General features: G+C 39.3%; 1 protein-coding gene across 3 annotated transcripts; it reads left to right on the top strand.

The window, feature by feature from the left end:
* The first annotated feature begins 1,141 nt into the window (after positions 1-1,141).
* On the top strand, positions 1,142-16,673 carry whd (carnitine O-palmitoyltransferase whd). Of its 3 annotated transcripts, XM_089598285.1 has the most exons (16): positions 1,142-1,767; positions 11,702-11,894; positions 11,988-12,124; positions 12,229-12,505; positions 12,588-12,911; positions 12,999-13,198; positions 13,331-13,535; positions 13,606-13,713; positions 13,787-13,812; positions 14,011-14,076; positions 14,411-14,473; positions 14,884-14,998; positions 15,068-15,337; positions 15,410-15,559; positions 15,635-15,844; positions 15,906-16,673. In XM_089598285.1, exons 2-16 carry the CDS (start codon positions 11,754-11,756, stop codon positions 16,008-16,010), a joined length of 2,397 nt encoding a protein of 798 aa, XP_089454411.1. In that variant the 5' UTR covers positions 1,142-1,767; positions 11,702-11,753; the 3' UTR covers positions 16,011-16,673. The 3 variants fall into 3 exon arrangements, with proteins under 3 accessions (XP_089454411.1, XP_089454412.1, XP_014215150.2); XM_089598286.1 differs by lacking the exon at positions 14,411-14,473; XM_014359664.2 differs by lacking the exon at positions 14,011-14,076.
* Positions 16,674-17,090: the final 417 nt, after the last annotated feature.

Raw genomic sequence — 17,090 nt, forward strand, 5'->3', positions numbered from 1 at the left:
TCGCTTAAACTCGTTTGAGTATGATCGGTTGGAGCGATCTACTTTTAACCGATGCCTTTAAATCTAAATAGTCTCCATTGAACGACGCAATTGCAGTTACAAGTGAAAGATGTACAAACGAAATTGTTCCAACCGTTCTCGATTCGAAGTTTCGAAGCGATCGGTATCGGAAAAATCGGCAATCGGCAAAGAACATTACCGTACACTTCTTTTTCGCGGCTCAAAGCTGAAAAACTCCCCGTAACGCATCCTCGCGCAACACGTAACGAGGAAATTCAAATTGATTACATTTACATACTTTAGGGCTCGCTCATACATATAGTAACTTAAAGGAGGCCAACAAGCGCTTCTTTTTGTATTTATTTATTTATTTTTTTTATCTTTGCCCGTTACGCACAAACGTATAAGTATATTATACCACTTGCTTCGCAAAGTAGTTCACGAGCAGCGCGTTAACGCAAATTCCGCGTCACCGTCGTCGCGTCTGCTGCCCATTTTTCTTCCCCCCTTTATTTTTCGCGAACGACTTATCTCTCGCACAGATATAGATACACCCAGCACTCCCATACACCCGTTTTCCCTTCACTCTCCCCTCCGATATGTCGACCTCACGCACACACCCGTACATTCGTCTTCTTGGCTCCGTTCCTCGGATGAAGCGTGTATCCCGTTCGTTTCTCCTCCTCTTCTGCTTGACAGTGTCGAGCCAAGAGATAAGCAGGCCTTACGCGCTTTTAAAAGCATTCGAAATGACTCACCCGGCACCCACCGAATCCAAAATCCAATAGCAATCATATAGCAAAATCGAACAAGGGATGAAAAAAAAAAAAAAAAAGAAGAAAAAAACCCCCGTAAAAAAAAGGTGAGAATTTTCCTTAAAGAAATTCCTGCAGCAGTTGGCGCTTTTCCCGCACACGACAGTCCGAAACGTTATAGCTTCGGAGCAAAGCACACCACTTATGGGACGCGCCAGAGAGCAGCTTTTTCCGATCCGTCCCTGTCAAATTGTCGGGGACGGGGGGGACACACACCACACATCGTAGCCACCACCTCCTTTCCTTTTCCTCTCTCTCTCTTTCTCGCGTGTAACGCGTGTAGCTCGATCGCGGCTCGCTTGCGCAGTTCTCGCGGCCAGTATTGCCTGGGTCGTGAGTGCTGTAATAGCCAGTTTGCGTGTGCGGATTAAGTTTTTGCGCGCGGGCTCTCCCGTGCCCGACGGCATTTGTCATACCGCTTTAATTCGCCCCTCTCGTGCTCCTCCGAGTCATTGGGAAAATCCAAAGTGCACATACACCTGTACACGAAAAAACAAAAAGAAAGAGAGAGAGAGAGAGAGGCGGGGGCGTAAACATTTGGCGCCCAACTCTTGGGTATACGGGGTTTCTCTCTGCTCGCGAAGTGTGCGAAAAAGGAGCGAGAGGTATACCTATATGCCACGGTAGAGCGCGCACAGCGGTGAATGTCGTCGTCTTCCACTTCACCATCCTCTGCTCGTTGGTGCTCGGGTTGAGGACGCGAGCGAGGAAGAAAAAAATAAAATAAAAATAAAAATAAAAAAATAAAGAGAAACAATTCTTTGCGGCTGTTGTTGTTTATGTACACCTGTATTACATTGCGCTTCCGCATTGGGCCGTGTCTTTAATTAGCCAGACAAAACATCAAACGTCACTCAAGATAACACGGGCTTCCCTCGATCGTCTCTATTTATATCATCGGAAGGTGCGCGGTGTCGTTAAAATCAAGGGAGCTTCGGCTTTTGCTGGAAAGGTGAGAACAATATATATACACACACACGTGTGTTTACTCAAACGTTGATTCCTTTTGCTCCCTCCTTATTTTCACTCCGATTTTCATCCACAGCCTTCGTACTTATTCACGTACGAGGGCATTTTTTCATAATTGCGGCTGATGGCTAACTTGTTCCTGTACGGCAAAGTTTAGCATGTACGCCGTTAAAACGTCACTTTGTCGGAGTAAAATTTTCTTTGCGCGAATGTACATTGGAGGCGTTAAAAGGGCCATGTATATTTGCTCGTAAGGTTTAAATGCGCACCTATACTTGTTATTTTTGTGTATAACGACAACATCGATGGTATTTCGATAAAGGGCTCCAAAAATATTTCTGTCGGCTTATACAATTTTATCCATTAGTAAAGTATGATTACAATGCCGTTGTTGTCAGTGCATACCTTTATAATATGAATTGTCGTGATTTTTGAAAAGAGTACGTGATGGTTTCGGTAGTTTTACAACTTTTGTGTGAACGTGTGTGCGTATACTCATGTACGAAAGGACATACCGTTGCAAAAGTCGAAAACGAGTTTTTCCCGAAACGTACATATATGTGTTACGTAGTCCATATCCCATAATATCGCAACATCTGCACATACATTTGTATTTGTAAATATTATTTTTAATATCAAGTATTGCCGAGTAAGTACAAAGTACAACCAATTGGAGTATATATTTATATAGATGGACGCTCGCGATTGATAATCTAAATACACACGGAGAAATAAATGTGTGTCGCGTACAAGTGCGCGCGAGTGAGCGAGAGGGAAGACACATCGCAAAAGAGAGCGCGCGCGTGCTCGTGTTGTTTTTCTCTCTCTGTTTCTCTTTTTTGATTTACTTAAATCGCGGCGTCACAATAAATATACTTACTTCAATCATTCGAACCGATCTCTTCGTGCACATCTGTGTATATACTTTTGAACAAATGTGAAACATTTATAGGTCAATACGAACGAGCTGGCGCTACAGCGGAGAGTTATTTCTTGAGCTATAGGAGCTTTTATTTTTTTTTATTTCAAAGACGTGCTGTATCGGCAAAAAAACAACGTCAACGAATCGTCCTCCGTAAACCGATTTTGCCGATGGCGATAAAATAAACTACTGGAAGCTTTTTCGCAGACGGGTAATTTTATTTGGTTGGCTCTTGCGTGAAATTAGCATTGAAAAGGCACTGTGTGTTGGGGAAAAAAGTAGCGCTTTGGGGAAGAAGGAGAAACAAAAATCAATAAAATGAAAAAAAAAAAAAAAAAAAGATTTTGTGCGAAAAGTAATTTACAGCTATAAAACTCTTCGATCTTTTGAATAAAACATTAGTTTGCTTTGCGAGAAATTAGCATATACGCACTCCTCGGCCGCTGACGCGTACAAGTTGGTAACGTGCGGTTGAGATTCGCGAAAGCAAATGAAATATTTTGCGAAAACGCACGAAGCGTTGAACGCGACGACGACGATGATAAATTGAATATGTGTGTCAGTCGCGGCTTTACTTTGAATTAAAAACCATCAGACCGACGGAGCCGAAAAAAAAAATAGATACTTTTGTTGCTCTTAAAGTCTACATAGAAAATAAGTATACTTTTCGTGATATTACATGTTTTTTGTTTTTATTGCTTTACAACACTGTTTCACTTCCATCTCCGGGAATACAAAAAATATTGAGCTCCGAGAAGGTCATTTTGCATCAACAATCGGGACAAAAACTTCATTGGTATGGCAAACTATATATGCTACAATAAACCATATCTGGAAGAGTCGAAGGATTTTTTTTTCATTTTTCACACGTATCCATATTTTTATTTATTACATATGTTTACCCAGTATCCATAAAAGAAATAAAAAATCTGCCGAGTCGCAAGTGTATGTAACGTTAAATAAAAAAAACGAGGAGAAAAGAGTTGAACGACTTTGCGCGCCGAAGAAAGTACGCTTTGATATACTTACGCATCCTGTATTTTATTTATATCCATACGTACGTTGGTATATGTATATATGGGGAAAAGAGAGGAGAAAGAGATGAAAGTCATGTATGAAAGTGCCTCTTTGTACACTCACGTAGATATTTTATATATATACCTTATACACATATAACATTATTTTTATGCGCTTATTATATTGTAATAATCTGGAATTTCAATGGTGATGGGTATACATGTGTGTATATGTATACATTGTAATCTTCTTTTTCACAGCAAAATCGTTATACAGGTATCACATTATTTGTAATACTTGCACGCTCCGCATGCAGGCCCGTGCTTTATTTGTAAGGCGTGAAGAGAGTGACCATTTGGGACATTACGGTACCCGACGTCCTGTACACATGCATGTAACATACAACTACGCGCTACACGTACATTTCATCGGTGTGTGTATGCATGTGTACATTTTATACACATACCTACATTCCATTCGTCGGAGATTAACTGCAGGACGTATACGTTTTTGTAATGAGGTTGACTGAAAGATGCTGCGCTCTAATCTATGTAGGTATATCATAACTTTTTGTGGGATCCTCACGCCCGTTAAGTAAATTTTATGTACCATTTGAGGTGAGATTCCTGTGCTGCTTCTCTGAGTTTTTTTTTTTTTTTCTTTCTTTTCACTAGCCCCTGTCGTCAATATTTAAATTATACGAGTCTGGTAAGGAAAACAAAAATAGTCGAGTTCGACGTGTCTACAATGGCTTTATTAGAAATGTACATACTAGAATACTTCAAATTTTTTGAAATCACATTAATTATCACTCGACGATTTGTGTACAATTTTACGTGCAGACTTGGACGCGATTACGAAAAAGAGGAGTATGCAACATTATCTTTTCTTCTTTTCTTTTTTCCTCATCATGTCAGCACAGCCAGACGACACAGATAAACTTTCGTCTGCCCGCGAATCTTATCTGGAACGCACCTGTTTATCGTTTGTAATGTTATATTACGTACATGCAAAACGTTTAGCTGCAGAGAAAAACACTGGGACTTTTCCAGTTGCAACTTAATCTTTTTTTTGTTGATCTTGAAGCTCATTTGATCGATTTTTGATGCACTTTCATCTTCAATTTGGCGGATGATTACTGGGACGTTTGGAAAAAACGGAAAAAACCTGCGGGTTAATCGGTACGCTGGTAAAAGTAGGTATGCTTGAATCATCGGATTCGACTGCGGAATTATATATTTTTTACGTTGTACTCGAGGGAAATCCCACCGCTTTATCGCCACGCGCAATACAGGAAAAAAAAAAATATAATTGTACATCTCACGTTATACGTGCAAAAAAAAAAAAAAAAATCAGAGCTCGTTACAGTTCTTCTGCGGATAAACCGCAAAAATGTATCCCACAATTGAGAAAGGTTGGCTCCTTACGTAATGGAAACAATGTCCGCTCCGTGCAAATAAGCTGCGCCAGAAAACGTTTGCTCGCACGCGGTACGTGTGTGTGTGCGTGCCGTGCGAAAAAAAGAAGAAGAGGAGCATCTTCGAAAATAACTCTCTCTCCCTCTCGAGAAAGGGGCCTCCGCGTGCGTCGAGAAGAACATGCAGAGAGAGAGAGATAACATATGTGCACAGTGGAGGCACGGTTGAGCACACCCTCGGTGCCAGCCAATGGGCGTTGTGAGTTTTTTTTTTTTTTTTTTATTTAAAATTTCGTTCCTCGCTTTCTTCTTCTCTCGTGGCAAGTATACATGCATATATATACTTACGTGAGTCTCTTTGGTCAATCGAGGACGTGCATATGCGTGGATTAAATCTGTAACTGCGCGTGTGCTACTTTTCGTATGAATTTTTTGACATTTTTGCCAGTCACCGATACTTTTTCGTATTTTCAATTCGAGTGTTGGACCATACTTTCCTTTAATATTGTACTGTCATTTTCATCCATGATATAACTTATTTGGACATAAAAAATTTTGCTTATCCGAAAAATACAGCAGATAGCCCAACGTTGCTTTTTTATGAATATACAGGAAAAAATATGTATATAATTCTGCTGACCCAACAATAATACATCAAATGTTTTATCGAGGATTGCGAGGAAAGGCTAACATTTTTCGATGTATTGTGATGCACCAACAGAAAATTTCCTCAAACGCAACACTTTACGTAACGTCATCGAAGCTTTGTGATCGGCCAATTTAATTATATTTTTTATTTCCTGTAATGAATACCAACGTAAAAGCGTGAGTGTAAAAATACAGCTTTGCATGAAGTCTTTTGCATACAATAGATTTCGTTGTTACAAGGCATTAAAATTAAATCTTTGTATTAACGTTCCAATGCGCATATTTTCGATATAAAGAAAAAAAAAGTTACTTACAAACGTCAATTCAAAGTGTTGGATGAGAAAACATTTTTCAAATGAAGAGAAAAACTTTTTTTGGCCGTAAATGTGTGTTCTGAATAATTTTTAAAAACAGGAAGCAACAAATAATAAAAAAGACAGGATTTTAGAGCGACTTTAATAATTGTTTTAATTATTGTTTGGATTTTTCTTCTTTCATCCGAAGTCCATCAGATGTGCCTATGTAATATAGGTATACGTAATTGAGTTTCCAGACTATTAACTCGGATGATTTGAAGTTCAAATTATTGAGCTCAAATTTGGTGGATGTAGCTTCTTTATCGCATGTTCATGAAAGAGACTCAATTTTAAGACAATACTTTTATTCCTAAAAAAAATAATAAATAATTAACATGCAATACATTCATGAATTTACCTTTTACATATTCTTTTTAATTTTGTAACAGTTGGTACTTATTATCTTAATTACAGTTATTTTTACTGTCTTACAAAATAAAATTTATTCATTCGGTTAAAATTAATTCGCAAGCATAAAAAATTCTCCGAACGCCAGAATGGCATTAATTTTTCCAGTGCTGTAAAGCAATCATTTTTATGTTTCATTTATATGAGGGTAATAAAATCGTTTTGTAACGTACAACTTTTGTAAAAACTCTTTAAACCGGAAATAATTTGACTTTGTTATTCATGTGATAATATATTTTTTTTTAGGGTGACTTACGTCCAAAAGCTCAGTCTTTTTCATAACTTATTGCTCTTGCATTTATCCCAAAAAAGGTATGCTTGGAAAGAAAGATGGTGACCGTGATAAAAACACCATCTTTAAATATATCGCCACGTTGTTTATTATCTCGAAAATATTAATCGTAAGGTATAAACAATGATAAAGATCGCAATGGATTATCAGTCACTTTTTACATCCGTTATTCGAGACACGTACTTTGTTTTCTCTGGCGTCATTGATAATTTTGTTTGGCTAAACACGTTGCCCCTTTATTACGCGAACGTTATGAAAGACCTACATTTTCGTGATGCACGCGCGTGCTTTAAAAATTGCAAACTGAGATTTGAAATAGCTATTTGATGCAACACACATTGTATGGTGCATTGATGACTCATAAATTGACATCGTCAGTCATACAATGAAATTTTCCGTAAATTTTTTTTGAACAATCGATGCATCATTTACTATTCCTTGATCATTTTATTTACGTAAATTGTACACTAAAATGACGTATTTGCTCCTGACGATAAACAAATAAATTTATAAATTTGAGTTTTAATTGACATTTCAGTATTTTGATTCATATTTATCATTTAAAAACTAAATTATGGCTTCTTCGAATCGATTTTCGGACGAAACATTTTTATAAAGTATACGTTACATAAAATTGCGTGGTAAAAATATGTACGAGGAAACTTATTAAATATTAATACCGTCCGCGAAAATAATTTTGCATGTAATATTGTTTTCACGATTAACTCTGATTTTTTTCCTTAAAAGAACTTTGACCTTTCGAGCAGTTGCATAAAATTTCAATTAAGATGGGTACACATCACAGAAAACGTAAATAAGCTGGACTTTGATTTGATAGTAAAATTATTTTAGGCAAGCCAAGAAAACGTTTTGCGCTTCTTCCTCTGCGTGATCACTACGTACAGTCAATTGTTGTACACGCATTTGCAAAAGAGTATTTTTTTTTTTTTTTAAATTGATCAAGGTTTTTTAAAAATATTTTATCAAACTATATCGGTAAAAAGTGCAATTAGCGTTAGATAGAGAAAAAAAACATTGTTTTGTGATGTTTATAAACTGCAGTTTGTAGTAAACTATATTTAAAAAGTAAATGTAAAACAAATAAATTGGAACGATAACAGCTGTATTACGCACATCGTATTGATAACGGGTAACATGTTTACCTTGATTAGTTATAATAATGACAGTAATCGTGGGAATTTCAGACTCTCGTGAGTCTCGAATAAAAAATAATCAACGATGCCATTGAAATCACTGTAAACAAAGATACGCGTACAATTTTTAGGCACATGGCACATGAAGCGTATAGTAGAGGGTTACTAATGTCACTAGAAAAAACGAGATGATGAGTTGTATAACCGCTAAAAAACACGAAAAAACGAGTTCGTAAGTAAATCTACTTGCTATATATATACTGCAAATGTTGATCGATCGTTTGTTCCACTCGACTGATTCTCAATTACATGAAATCAAATTTTGTTTTTCCGTCTACGCTTTGTACCAAAGAAGTGCAACACAACACACCAACAGTATAAAAAATCCGATGATTACAAAAAATTGTTTGCGTCGGCGCTTCCATTGCACGCATTTAATCAAGACTTTAACTTGTAAAAAATGTTCAATCGTCTTACGCCAACGTATGCGTATTATTTACTTTGCATCCATGTTTAGACGCGCCAAAAGACACTAGTTGCCTCGAAGTTTATACTTTACATTCGGCCTCACGATTTGTCACTATCAACAAGTATACCAAAAATATTATTGCATCTAAGATTGACTTGAAACACTCGACCATCATACCTTACATACCGATTTTTTTTTTTTTTTTTTTTTTTTTTTTTTAATAAGTAGCCACAAGTTTGAACAAAAAAAGAAAAAGTGAAGCGAGCCGCATATCTTCGTCTCTCCGCCGTATACTTCTGCAATACGTCCCAATTTAATCGTCTTGAGATAAAACACACAAGAGAAGAGCAAAGCACAGTCTGCAGAGCGTCTCGTCAAAAGAAGAGTTATCAGTCTCATTGTCGATTTTACGCAATCCCCCGCGTTTCAGCTGATAATTGCGTATATTATATATGCAACTGACACATTCATATCTGCACTTGTGTTTTCGCCATCCGCGTTGGGGTTCGTCTCGGATAAGAGCACCACGTACTTTATACGTTATTTTATTCCGAACACATCGTTTAATCATCGATCGTTGTCTGGCCTATTGCGCTTCGATACATCACAAGATACAACATTCATTTAATATATTCTTTGTCTTCTATCGGGAAAGAGAGAGAGAGAGAAAAACATCGTTGCTAAACGAAGCAGCACACATACGTATATTGTCGCCTTCTCGATAAGCTACCTTTTTTTTATCTCAGCGAGTAGTCGTTTTTTATTCCGCGATTCCTTGCTTTTTCCCTGAGAGACACCACTCCCGGGCCTCATTGACGTGTTCAAGCGTGCAGTCACTTTGTCGTTAATTATTACATCACAATTTTGTTTAGCCCGAGTACAAGTGTAAGTTGCTTTGGGTGCTCTCTATACACGATGCGAAAAAAAACAGTAATTATTTGACAGTTAAAATAAACGTACTGCAAGTGATACAATTTGCCACCGGCGCACGGAAGTGAGAACGATATACTTATTGTGTGCAGGCAATAACGCTGTATTACGTTCTTTATAAAAAAAAAAAAAAAATCACACGTGTAGCTCATTTAAATTCTGCCTCATGGTCAGGTGCGCGTGAAATTATACGCGAGTTGTTAGACTCGCTATAAAATCGTGATAGCATTTTTTTTTTTTTTTTCATCCTTTGTTACAGTCCCGTTAGGGCAACCTTTTCAGGGTTTTCACAAGAACCTCCGTGTGTGTTTACGAAAAAAAAAAAAAAAAAAAAAAAAAAAAGGAAAAAACTCTCACTTTTTGCCCATGAGTATATATTTGGGACCCATCCATAAGTACCAATCAACTTAGACCCGGTTCACCTTGACACAGACAGTATCTCTCACTGTAGAACATCGTGCCTATTATTGCATAGATATACCTACGATCGAAACGAATATAGACAACGATTATACTTCCTCATCAGCTGCTACACGCGGATGTGTATAATTGCCAAGGTCGAGGACTTGGTTGAGTTTTGCTCGCCTGTAATCAGTTTTTTCTTTCGTCCTCGCGTCAATTGGAAATTTGAGGGAAAATTCCGTAGGAATACGTTTCTCGAAATTATATAAGTATACGAGTGTATCCGTCAAAACATACATTGGCCATTGAAATTTCATGCGCTAATGTACATTCACACACACGCGCGCGTCGCGTAATCGGTTGTTGCGAACAGAAGGAAATTCACGGTTGCGTGTGCATATCTATACATGTCATTTGGCTTTGTTTACTCTTCGTGCCAAAGTCGTTTAATTGAATACGTTGGGTAAGCGAAGCGCTCATATACATAATACACGCGTGGATCTGAGACGGGAGAAAAAACTGTAGCCTCTGGGTTTTTTTTTTTTTTTTTTTTTTTTTCTTCATCCCAGACGAGAATGGCGAATGAAGTTTTTGTTTCCAAACAGTGAGGACCGAGCGAAGCATCGAGTGGTTTTTCACGCGACCGTGGTTTTATCAGACTCGGGAGGAAAATTCTTCTCGAGTTTTCAGCTCTGCTTGCTCGTTTCTTGTCTCTCATTTTCCGATTTGTCATCAAAGTTTTGCACGTAAAGCTATATATCAGCCTTGCACGCGGTTACTTTTCGGCCTGTCGTAATAAAAGATCTCGAAATTTGCAACGTGCAATATTCGCTTTGTTGTTACGATTCTTAGTTAATGAATCAGCGACAATCGCGATCTAAGAAGTGCTTTTCACTCTTTTTTTTATCTTCAACGAGCGTATAACATATTACAAAGACACGAGCCTTTATTGTCCATACGTAAAATGCACCCAAATTCGCATGCGATTTCAAATTGATTTTGGTAAAAAACGTGTGAATCGCCGAATCATCATGATTTTATGGTTCATCTCTCGAGTGACGTGTGCGCGAAGAAGAAGAAAAAAGTATAAAGTCTTTTTGCAGTCGTCAAACGTACGTTCACTATTGAGTATGAATGAAAAAAAAAAAAACTACTTTTTTTATTGAGATAAAAAAAAGTCTTCGGTGACCTCCTTTGTTTCTATATAGCTTGAGTATCGTGTGCGTTTCTATACATATAAATGTACCTACATATACGTGCATTACGATGGCAGTCAACTAAGCTACGTGGCATGCAATACACACACTGACAAGTAGGTGTACCACATTTATACAGTGCAACGTATCGCACACATAAACCACATGTATACACTGGAGTCTTAATACAGCACTTTTGCAGTTGGTATATATATATATATATATATATATATATATATATATATTGCGTATGCGTATACATTAGTCAGCTCAGCTGCAGCTTTTCGCGTGCAATTGCGATTAAGTAAGGTCAAATAGTTGTCACAGCCGCTCTAGTTACTTGTGCGCTCTGTACGATACATGTGTAACTATATTTTTACTCTCTTGGGTACACTCGAGGACAAAAGGGATGCAGATGTTCGCCCCTTTTTTTTTTTTTTGTTGCTGTCCCTTGTACCAAACTCATCGGATAGGTGACTCCGTGAAAAGTGCCAATCATGGGGGCAAGAGGAGACGATTCATCACCGAAGCACCACCAAACAATACTCGCATAACTTCCGAGCTACTTACCTATACAATTATCTTTCATTAAAGCCCAATTTACCGCACACGCTCCCTTAAAGAAATAATATACCCAAGGCACAAAAAAGATGATGATAAAAAAAAAAAAAAATAAAAATGAAATAATGTTCTGGCTTGGTTTAAGGATCTATAGAGCCACTTGTTGATCGGGTGCCGATCCGAGGAACGCCGCGAGGATGGCAGAAGCCCACTCGGCCGTCGCGTTCAGCTTCTCGATAACCCACGAGGGCTGGGACGTGAACTTCGACCGCGAGGTCCTCAACCTCGTCTGGCAATCGGGCGTTCGCTCCTGGAAAAAGCGATACTTTCGATTTTACGTGAGTGTGTATACGCTGGCATTTATTTCAATTGATTTTTCCCACTCGTGTTAATCGCCGGTGTTTTTTAAAAATTGTTTTTCCCCCTCACAGAACAACATAAAAAGCGGCGTGTATCCGGCGTCGCTTACCAGCATGTGGCTGTCGGTGATAATCGTCACGGCTGTACACTTTGCCGGCTACAAAGTACCTTACGACCCCGTCGGAAAAGTCGCGCCGTACCTGTTTGCGTGAGTATATTGTATAATTATATATTATGTATATACACTCATCGCGCTCTGTCTTACACTTGAAAAATAAAAAATTGTATCAAGTAACAATCGTGTCGTCGCAGCTCTTACGTACTCGCCCACTTGGCGGGCTGTTTCGTCGTGGGTCTCCTGTTGTGGCTGGTGACGATTTACGCGATACGCTACACCTTGAAGCTGCTGCTCATCTACAAGGGCTGGATCTACGAGGCGCGCGGTCAGGGCAGCACCGTCTCGCCCGTCACGAGGTTTTGGGCACTTGCGGTCAAGCTGTTCTCCGGCTGGCACAAGCCCATGCTGTACAGCTTCCAGGGCTCGTTGCCTCGTCTCCCACTGCCCAGTCTCGACGACACCATGACCAGGGCAAGTGATGATCGCTTTTTTTTTCTCGCGATTGGACACCGTATATATTTGTGGATATAACGATCGTGTACGTATGATACAGTATCTGAGGAGCGTGAGGCCGCTGCTGGACGACGAGAACTACAAGCGAATGGAGCGATTGGCCAGCGAGTTTCAGAGCGGCATAGGGGTCAAGCTGCAGCGCTACCTCATCCTCAAGTCTTGGTGGTCGAGCAACTACGTGTCCGACTGGTGGGAGGAGTACGTCTACTTGAGGGGCCGCTCGCCCATCATGGTCAACTCGAACTTTTACGGGATCGACGCCATCCTCATGCACCCGACCAAGATACAATCGGCGCGCGCGGCCAGCGCCATACACTCCTGCCTGCAGTACAGGCGGCTCATAGAGCGACAGGAGCTCGAGCCGGTGAGTGCACGCCACATACTTGCACGCATTTGAGAATTTTTCTCTTTTTCATCGGGCGATCGTTGCCCCCCCCCCCCCCCTTTGCAGATTTTGATTCAGGGAATCGTGCCTTTGTGCTCGTGGCAGTACGAGAGGGTCTTCAATACGACGAGGATCCCGGGAATTGAGACCGACAGGATCGTGCATTACCAGGACTCGAAGCACGTCGTCGTTTACCACAAGGGCAAATACTTCAGGCTGCCGATTTATTACAAAAATCGGCTCCTGCAGCCCGGCGAAATTGAATCGTGAGTCGGTCTTACCTATATACACTTGATCCCCATAGGTACACACATCTATTATGGATATCACCTGTGATTATATTATTATTATTATATGTCTTCTTGATTTTGCTTTGTTAACGATTTCGGCGTTTACAGGCAAATCCAAGCCATCCTGGACGACAAGAGCACACCCTGCGAAGGCGAGGAGAGACTCGCGTCTTTGACCGCTGGCGAGCGAACGCACTGGGCCAAGACGCGCGAGGAACATTTTAGCAGAGGTATCAATAAAAATTCTCTGGACATCATCGAGAAGTCCGCCTTCGTCGTTGCCCTCGATGATGTGCCCTACGAGTTTGACAAAGTGAGTCGAGATGTTGTTTTCCCCCTCGGAGTTTACGAAATGGCACAAAGCAACGAATTTTCAATTCTAGAATCATCCGGAAAAACTCGACAACTACGGACGCATTCTCCTGCACGGAAAGGGTTACGACCGCTGGTTCGACAAGTCATTTACTTTGTGCGTTGGGAACAATGGCAGGGTAAGCTCACGCAATTTTATGGGCACGATCGCATACTTACTTCATCCTTTGTAATGCCATTTTTATCCCGCAGATCGGCTTCAACGCTGAACACTCGTGGTGAGTTAATATATAAACGTTTACCTATCAGCACCAAATTTCTATACAAAACAGGTATACAATGATATGACGACCGACTGTCTCTGTATACGCGGTACTCTATACGCATATCCCAAATTTGTCAATCCGAAAAGCCTTTCAAGTTTTAAATGCGATCGCGATTGGCGTTAACTAAATTTAATGATGTTAAATGAGCAGGGCAGATGCTGCAGTGATGTCACATTTGTGGGAACATTTGCTCACAGAGCTCATTTTGGAACAAGAGTAAGCATTTGTCATAAAAAAAATAATAAATCATTTGATCGATTTAATCGCTTTTTTTTTGCGTAATACTCTTGGTTGTAATTGGTAGTTGTATCGGGAAGAAAAAGGCTTTGATTAAAAATATAACGTGCTTAATGACTAATATATTATATTACTTGTATTGTATATGTAATATCTAGAGCACTGTATTTTATAGGTTGAATGCGGTATTGAAACACCCAAAAAAATTGGTGGTTTCAGACAAAACGTTTGTGTAAAATATACATACTAGCACTTATTTCTTTGAACTCTTGAATATGTAATGGAATGCTCGAACGCTTGAATTTGATTGTAGGGCGGATGCTCCTATTATGGGAACACTTTGGGAATACATACTTGCCGTTGATGTGGAAGTGGGGTAAATGTTTACCCAATTTTTCTCTATACTTTTAACACCAACTCCATGCGCATGCCATTTATTTTTATCAATAATCACAAGTGCTTTTTCCCTACTCATACGCTTTAGACAATGCACGCAAATTTCTTTTTACCTTTTCTATTGTTTCTGCCGATTTTCAAGAAATAAGTCTACTTTGTTACACTATTATATTTTTTTTTTTTGTGTGCGATTAATTTTTTATTTCTTATATACACCACACGTGTGCAAAATTCATTTTTTTCGTGCTTGCATGTACTTATCGCTGGACTTTGGCGCATTTGTATAATCACATTGTACATAAAACACTGTGCGACAGTAAATAACGCTATAAATTTAGTGATTTCGCGGTCTCTTGGTGCAAAATAACATTGGTATATGTTTTGCTGTAGATTCAAAGAAGACGGCCACACAAAGGGAACCCCAGAATTCACACCACCAGCCCCGACCCGACTGCAGTGGGACCTGAGTCCAAAGTGCCTCGAAGCCATCGAGACCTCGTGTCTGGTAAGTACCGATCAGTAGGGATTTATGCGCAAGTTGTAGACTTTGCGTACGCATTGTGGATGTTTGTAGGTGGCCGAGGAACTCGTGAACGGAGTCGACCTTCGGATATACGTGCACGACGTGTACGGCAAGGGTTTCATGAAGAAGAGCGCCATGTCCCCCGACGCTTACATACAAATGGCCCTGCAGCTCGCGTACTACCGCGACGCCGGTAAGTTCTGTTTGACGTACGAGGCCTCGATGACGAGGCTGTACCGGGAGGGTCGCACCGAGACCGTCCGGCCCTGCACCATCGAGTCTTCGGCCTGGGTCAAGGCCATGGAGAACAAATCGTCCACGGTACGTGTGAGCACGCTCGTTGTTGGCCGTTGTTATATTATATACTATGATTCGTAAAAACGCGTTTTTCAGGTCGAAGAGAGGTACAAGCTTTTGAAAGCTGCCGCTGTTCAGCATCAGAAAGGGTACCAAGACGCCATGTGCGGAAAGGGAATCGACAGGCATCTTTTCTGTCTCTACGTCATCTCCAAGTACTTGGAGGTTGATTCTCCCTTCTTGAAGGTAGCTTTTTGTACCAAAATGTTCCGATGAAAGGTTTGAAGTCGGCTTTACCATTTTTGTTGCTTGATACTTCAGGAAGTGCTCAGCGAGCCGTGGAAATTGTCCACTTCGCAAACTCCCCACGGGCAAACGTCCAAGTTGGATCTGAAAAAGTACCCGGACTGTATTTCGGCCGGCGGTGGATTTGGACCGGTGGCGGATGACGGTTACGGCGTGTCGTACATCATTGCGGGCGAAGATATGATTTTTTTCCACATCTCGAGTAAATTTAGCTCTCCCATGTCGGTAAGTTTTTCTCGAACGTGTTGGAAAATTTTGGTATTTCACGGGATGTGTCGTCTTGCAGGACTCCAAGAGGTTTAGCAATCGAATCAAGACAGCCTTGACTGACATGAGAGATTTGTTTTTGGAGTACAAGAAGCTACAGAATCAAGCCAATGGATTTACATAACGTAGCGACGCATACTAGTTGATGGATTTTTAGAAGATTTTCATCCGAGTTTCATGGAGAATCATCTGTGCGAGTTTTTTACCTCTCGACAAATATATATGTATATGTAAACAGGTTTACTGCGTTTGTCTGTTTTTATATGGTCGATATTGACTTTTGATATTATAATTTTTACCAATCAGTGAAACGCACAAACTATTGTTGATTTTTAATCATTGCGATGCGGCGAATAACTAAATTTTGTAAATTAAAAAGACGAAACAAAGTTGCGAGTGGTTTTTTACCGCGGTGTGATCATCGCGGGCAAACTATATAGTTGAATAATCAGAGACAGTTGTAGAGATTTTAAGACAAATAAGCGACAATTCTTCCAATTGATGAGAATGTGAACTTCTTCTTCCAATTTTGATTTTTATGGATTGCAAGGCGGAGATTTAAATGATAAATATTATTATGAGAAGACCAACGTTGATAGATATTTATATTGACAACTTCTTCGTTAAAACAATGCAATTAGAGTAATAAGAACATGTCATAAGTGATATTACAGTAATTGTACTGTCCTCGTTTTTTTGTCAAACTTGACAAAAAAAACGAAAAAGTTTGTTAACCTAAGACTATATTAATTAGTGTTTTAGTGAATGAAAAAAAAAAAATAATAAATAAATAAATAAATAAATAAAATTTAAAAACGTGTTTGGCGAGTGAACTTTTATCATGAATATTGACGAATTCTTTATAACGAGAGAAAAAAAATGTGATCGCGCCGAATTTTTTAGTATTAGGAAATGTTAAGTGATGCCATGATTTTCAAATGTGCAACCTATCAATGCAAAATAATGAAATATTACAAATAATTTTGTACGATTATATATTTTCTATGTTGTTAACACGCAATTAGTAAAGGTATCGGTGATGCTTAAGACCTAAGGTTGCCAATGTTTAGTCGTAAAAAATTATCTTTGCAAATTTTTCATCCTAAATTCTTATAAAAAAAGTGTTTAAATATGTAATTTTTTATCAAACAAATAAAAATATACAACAAAAGTAGCGTGTCTTGTACAACTTACGATCAATTAC

This window comes from Copidosoma floridanum, unplaced genomic scaffold (assembly GCF_036245765.1).
Source record: "Copidosoma floridanum isolate Cflo_tuat_1 unplaced genomic scaffold, Cflo_Japanese_pri ptg000006l, whole genome shotgun sequence".
Classification (NCBI taxonomy): domain Eukaryota; kingdom Metazoa; phylum Arthropoda; class Insecta; order Hymenoptera; family Encyrtidae; genus Copidosoma; species Copidosoma floridanum.